Source organism: Otolemur garnettii, unplaced genomic scaffold (genome assembly GCF_000181295.1).
Source record: "Otolemur garnettii isolate 467f Iridium unplaced genomic scaffold, OtoGar3 scaffold00027, whole genome shotgun sequence".
In the NCBI taxonomy this organism is placed as follows: Eukaryota; Metazoa; Chordata; class Mammalia; order Primates; family Galagidae; genus Otolemur; species Otolemur garnettii.
The window spans coordinates 8,028,350-8,034,535 of NW_003852422.1; the positions used below are offsets into that span (position 1 = coordinate 8,028,350).

The following is a 6,186-nucleotide window of genomic DNA, read 5'->3' on the forward strand; positions in this document are numbered from 1 at the left end:
ACATACAAAGTTTAGTTTACCTAAACTTTTGCATCACAAATGCATCCATCTGAATTTCAACTTGTTGACTCAACAGAACTGAGTATGTGTCCGCACAGATGTGTCCATTTTAGGGTGTCTAGAACTCAGGGGGAAATGAACATGGTAGCAATAGCTGCGATGGTTATTAAGTTACGATCAAAGTAGATCATAAAGTAGTTTTTTCCTAATTCATACACTGGTAAGAAATATGTACAGATTACTTTCTGTGGGGAAGGCAACCAGAATTGTAAGTTAAGAGACACAGTGGTTAAGTTTTTCCAATATGAAATCTGTGTCAAGAAGTAAGCCGTCTCTGACCTCTTGCATTTCCTACACAAATGTGTGGGGAGTTCACTCGCAGCATTTCAGAGTCCACATAATGATTTCAAAGTTAGCAAGACAGCAGTATCACAGAATGGCCCTGAGGGAGTGCCCAGCTCACTAAAAGAACATGTAGCCGACACAGCCTCCTGTTGAATTGCCCGCATTGAAAAATGGAGCCTTTGCATGAGAACTTTAAATCTGGCTCTTCATTACCCATCATACTACCAGGCAAGCATCTAAAAATTCCTATCAAGCCATGGCATGGGGGCAGTGATTGTGGTATTGTCACTTCCACTGTTAGGAGATAACACATATCATGTCATCATTCTGAAACCCACAATGAGGGGACAGTGTAAGACAGTTTAATTTTTTCAAGACTACTGTCCATTTCAGTATGTTATAGCGATTAGGATTTCTAAACTAAGCCCTTGGGAAGGCTGTGAACATAAAACTCGTAAGTAGTATCTAAATGATACAGCTCATCTGAAACGTCTCTGAGCATCAGAACGTGAACAAGACCCTTGCTGGCTTTCAGGTGGCTCACTGCTGTTGTGTCCTGTGATCTATGAGGGTGAGGACGGGTAGGTGACGCCAGGATAAATGAGCTAGACTGTTGCCAAGGAGCAGCAAAGATGTTTACACAAAATTAGGGTGTACATATTTTTCTCAACTTCCTAGAATGCAGAAATTTGAAAGGGTGCAGTCTCATAAGCTTTATAATATTATCAAGCCTTGTGTATTTTAAAACCAATAGGAAATTAAGTGGGGAGTAGATTATAATGATGTAAAGCAGAAAACGTGTGTGTGTGAATATAGAAAATTACATTAAAGAATGTTTTTACTAAAATGTGGGATTCAAGATTATGATCAGATGGAAAGCAGCATTATATTGAAAGCTTAAGTTATTAAATATACATGAATGTTAGGTCAATGTCTTCCCAAATACAACATACATTTTTTACATAAAAATTATTAAATGTCATTCTTTTGGAAGAGAATGGATTCTGGTACATACAAAACACTGCTCAGCACAGTTTCAAAAATAAAAACAACATCGAAAAATCAAAAATTTAAATAATGAAGTTTACCTTTTATCTTTTTTTGAAAATCAACTTTCTGGTTATTATTAGTTTTAACGGGAGACACTAGCTCAGAGAAAAATAAAATGGATCGACAGTTTTATAATAGCAAAGAGGAAGGCAGAAATAATTTTGGATAATAATATATTAATACAGCAAGGTTGGAACAGGTTCTATTACAGAACGGGGATTTATAAAACCAATTAACAGATTCCAAAAAGTCAGTATTAGACGACAAAGTGAGGTCACCTGGGAAGTGACGAAAAATAAGTCGGAACCGATGGATAAAATCCGTAAAGGAAAGAGGGACGCTTTGATAAGGTCCAATTCAGTTTAGTAAACCAAGGTATGCGTAGGTGAGGAGGTGCGGACAGTTTTAGTTAGGAAAGTGACATTATCAGTTTAGCATAATACAATCTGTTATTAATTACATTCAGACACTTTAACTATTTAAAACCAGAAGCATTTTCCTGTTTAAAAATATGCAAGAAAGCTTCTCCTCAAGACTCACCTATCAATACAAAGTCATGTCTCTCAAGTCCTTAGAACTTTCATTCAGAACATTCATTATAAAGCAAATGTGGCATTTAATTGAGGAAAATCTTTAAAAAATGGTAAGTCAACTCATATACTATATATAGGGGTTCCGATATGAATAATGTTGCAAGTTCAATCATGTTACAGTGCTTCAAGTAGTGGGAGACTGAAATTCGCTCTGAAATATGTTTACCTGTAATACTGACAGTCCATGAAAGAAACACATTACTCAAAAGATCTGTTTTGAAGTGTCTGGGGACCTAGGCTGGTGCTTTTGTCCAACAGCATTATTACGACCCTATCAAATGCCAACAGCTACACCAGGGAAGAACCAGAATCTCGTCCCATGCTCATCTTAACAACACCTTCCAGATATTGTGCCCTTCATTCAAGCTGAATAAAAACCTCAAGAGTCCTCAGACCACCTAGGAGCAACATCCAGGCACGGACAGATGGCAACCAGCACCCAAAGCCTCTGCAGAGACCAGTATGTTGAGTTTCTTACTCAAGCATTCTACAGGGTGTTACAATAAGCCATCCTGTTCTCAGTGTAGCTGAACCCACTTGGGCCACCATCTCAGAAGCAGCTCAGTTTCCTCAAGTGGTAGTCGGCTTAGAACCGCTTACCTGACTCACAGGCAAATGTCTTTGATGTTTCGTCGTGGAAGATAATCGCCACCGCATGCTTCTTCGTCTCTCGAGGCAGTCTGGTTATATTTTTGATGTTGTGCAGCTCAGTTACCTTGAAAGAAAAAGCGTTTGTAAGTTAGTGTACCGTATGTCTGATCTCTCCCAGAGAGCTGGAACCAACGCTCAGTTACCATTGTCTTAAACCACGTTCAACTGGACATCTGTACTCATTTCTCATTCAGAAACAAGAGCAAAACAAAACATCTTCTTACATGCCCTGAACCTTGGTCACAGATTATATTGCTGCATTTTCAAATGCTCTAAAAATGATGTAGAAGAGTTCCATGGACTCTGCTTTTATTTAACTTGTATTTCCTGAAAATAATAACGATTGTATCTTAAAAGGATTCTCATTAAATATCTCTTGTATACTGATTGGATTTAATATCTCCTCCCTCTCCTAACTCCCACTTATCAGGCAAGTTCCTGATAGGACTTTAGGCATGAGGCACATGACACCTGTTAACAGAATGACTAGCCTTCTGGAGTCATTAAATGTAAGCAGTGGACTGTTCTCCAGAAAAGTGCACAGAGTGTTCACAGACGCACCCACCGCTTCTCCCGCCAAGGCCCATACAAGATTTATGAACCTAGATTAGCAAATCTTTATTCATTTTGCAATTAGGAATATTGAACAACCTCCTGTGTTTTAGAGCTTGACTTCTTCTTGGTGCACGTTTTCTGCTACAACCTGGGCATCTTTTCTTTTCCCCTGTAGGCAATAGAAGTGGACAAATGCTTATTTCACCTCCTCTGCAAGTCCAGCCCTGCACTAATGACGCTGCATGAGCATTTTCAAATGCACTTCCAAATATGTTGAATCTTGTTTTTCCTTCTACTTTAAAAAATGTCTTATTTCTGAATCAATATTGTTAGCAGAACGTAGGCAGGATTAACTAGCATAATGAATAGCTCGTTCGCACCGTTCTGCAATGTCCTGTCTATGACCTCATGATAACCTATGATAAATTCATTCTCTCTTGGCTGCTTTCCCCTCTCCAAATGTGGAGCGTTCATGCATACTCTTCAAACATATTTTGGTGATTAACGTTTGGATAAACACTTGAACTAAATTAACACTACATTTTACCTTTTCTGACTGCATGTGTATCTTCTCACACATGCTCATATATTTATACACATACATATTTATATATGTGTAGACATGTACATACATACTTGTGGATTTAGATATATCCTAGGGAAAATATTTTTATTTTATCTTCAACAGTTGATGTGGTAAGAATTTAGCAAGCATTTATAGTTAACATTACACTATGTAATTAGACAGTGGCCCTCAATAAAAATACAAAACAACATAATCTCAGGCAAGGAAGCATTATAATGTGTATAGACATGGGCAGGTGGACGGGGTGCGGTGGAGACTAAAGAGAGCTGCTAAAGTCACTTGTCAAAAGACTCACCCAAGGCATCAGGTATTCTTTTAAGCTAAAATTCTTGAATTTGTCTACTTGTGCACATGCAGAAAACTGAAATATTTGAGACTCCAGATGTGCATGCTTCCAGCTGAGCTTGAACACGTGACTAACTTTAGTGGGCAGACAAGTATCCTTTTCACGGTCTATGTAGGGCCATTTTTTTGCATTTTTATTATTTTCCTTAGTGATTTCACTTTAAACAACAGCTCCCCAAGTGTGGTGCAGCCAAGCTGTGCAGTGTTCCCACACGCAGGAGGGCTCTGATGGTCCTTCTGAAGAGCACACACTCATTAGGTAAGCTTTATTCAGCATGGGTGACAGGGCCATTTGTCCTAGGTTCAATGGTAATGAACTGGTGATATCTGCTCAATCAGATTCAAAGCAAGGATTGTTGTTAAATGTGATGCCATGTACTGTAGGGGCACCCTGGGAAATTACAGAGAGGCCAGGAAAGATAAAGCACTAACGCGGAACACTTTAGAGAATATCTGGAATTATAAAAATTTGGGTCAAGATCTAATATATTTGAATTTCCTGTTCTCAGTTTTCATTCTCAATACTCTATGCATTGAGTATCTAACTGGAACTCTTTGTATTTACTTAGATGAAGTCAATTTTAAAATAATTTCTAAAATATTATAGAATAAAAGTAATGGTTTTCATTAATCTAAAACCTGCCACATGACACAAGGTAATCAACATTTATTAAAACCGTGAAATCCTAGAGGTTTCCAATGAGAAATATCAGTAAATAAATGCGTCACAAAATATTCAATATACATTTCTGAAATAATTAATTTTCATATGGCTATAATGCCATAAAATATTGATTAATATTTAATAAAAGCATTAAAATAAATTATTTTTAAATAAGTATGAAATTAATAGGATAAAAAAATGGCTTGAAAAACACGTGAAATTTACTAGGTGTAGAATTTTTGTCTTAACACAATAAACTAAGAAAATGCCATGAAGGATGTGTGGACCAGTTTGATGAAAGCATTTCAAATTGTATGTAAAACTAGCACATTGTACCCCATGATTGCATTAATGTACACAGCTATGATTTAATTTAAAAAAGAAGTATTTTTTACCAAGACGTGGATATTCTTTGATTTTATCTCTAAACATGGCAAATGTTTTATTAAAGGTTGTTGCAATACCAGATACCATGTCATCTACTTTTTCTAGGCTGTTACATAAAATCTTAACTTTATTGAAATAGACCTTTATTATCCATTGTGGTTTTTTATCATCTTGGACAGGTCATTGGGAAAACAGTCCTCATTCAATTGTGAGCAAGTCTTCCAAATATTGACATATTTCATTCCACAATATTAAAAACAATTATTAATGTCATCCCAGAAAAGGCTTGATGTTTTGAAATTTTCTCAAGCTCAAAAACTGAAGATACATGTTTACCAAAATTTAATTTTCACTTGAAAACTTAAATGTTCTTATGTTCAATAAAAACTCGCTTGTTTTCCTTGAAGACAGGTTTAGTTAGCTTATTTTTGAGGACATGTTTGACAAATACCAAAGTCTGAATGACCATCCTCTGTCTGTCAACCAGACTTTCATTACAATGCTAGTTCTTTTTTTTGTTTGTTTGTTTTAATAGTTATTTAGCTTTTAACTCCAACAATCAGAAGTGATCTCTTCACAACGAACATTGCACATTAGTGTATCACAGACGTTATCTGGAAGTCTTGACTTAATAAAATCAATATTTTTTACTGCTTTTTCAAAAACATTCTTAAGTAAAATGAAAATAAAATTCGCATAGTTATTAAGTTATATTCTCCTGACTGTAAAAATTAAAAGTGCTACTATGATTGGAGCCACTGCCGTGCTGAGTGCTACAGCTTTATCTACTTTTCCTTTACCTACTATCTACAGAGTGAAAATGAAAAAAGGAAAAAGACAAGTAACATGTTAGTTTTATAATGGAAATGATGTTTTCTTCACGGACACTCTCCGAGACCCACTATTGCACGCGTTGCCTTCTCCAGGACCCGCGCTGAGACCCACTACTGCACGCGTTGCCTTCTCCGGGACCCGCTCCGAGACCCACTACTGCACGCGTTGCCTTCTCC

At 36.8% G+C, this 6,186-nt stretch overlaps 1 protein-coding gene across 1 annotated transcript in view; it reads right to left on the reverse strand.

The window, feature by feature from the left end:
* DOK6 (docking protein 6) overlaps positions 1–6,186 on the reverse strand; it is a 338,799-nt gene that overhangs the window by 193,337 nt on the left and 139,276 nt on the right. Inside the window, exon 3 of the mRNA XM_003788404.2 lies at positions 2,589–2,703. Within this exon, the coding sequence (XP_003788452.1) occupies positions 2,589–2,703 (115 nt within the window). The remainder of the gene's footprint in view (positions 1–2,588; positions 2,704–6,186) is intronic.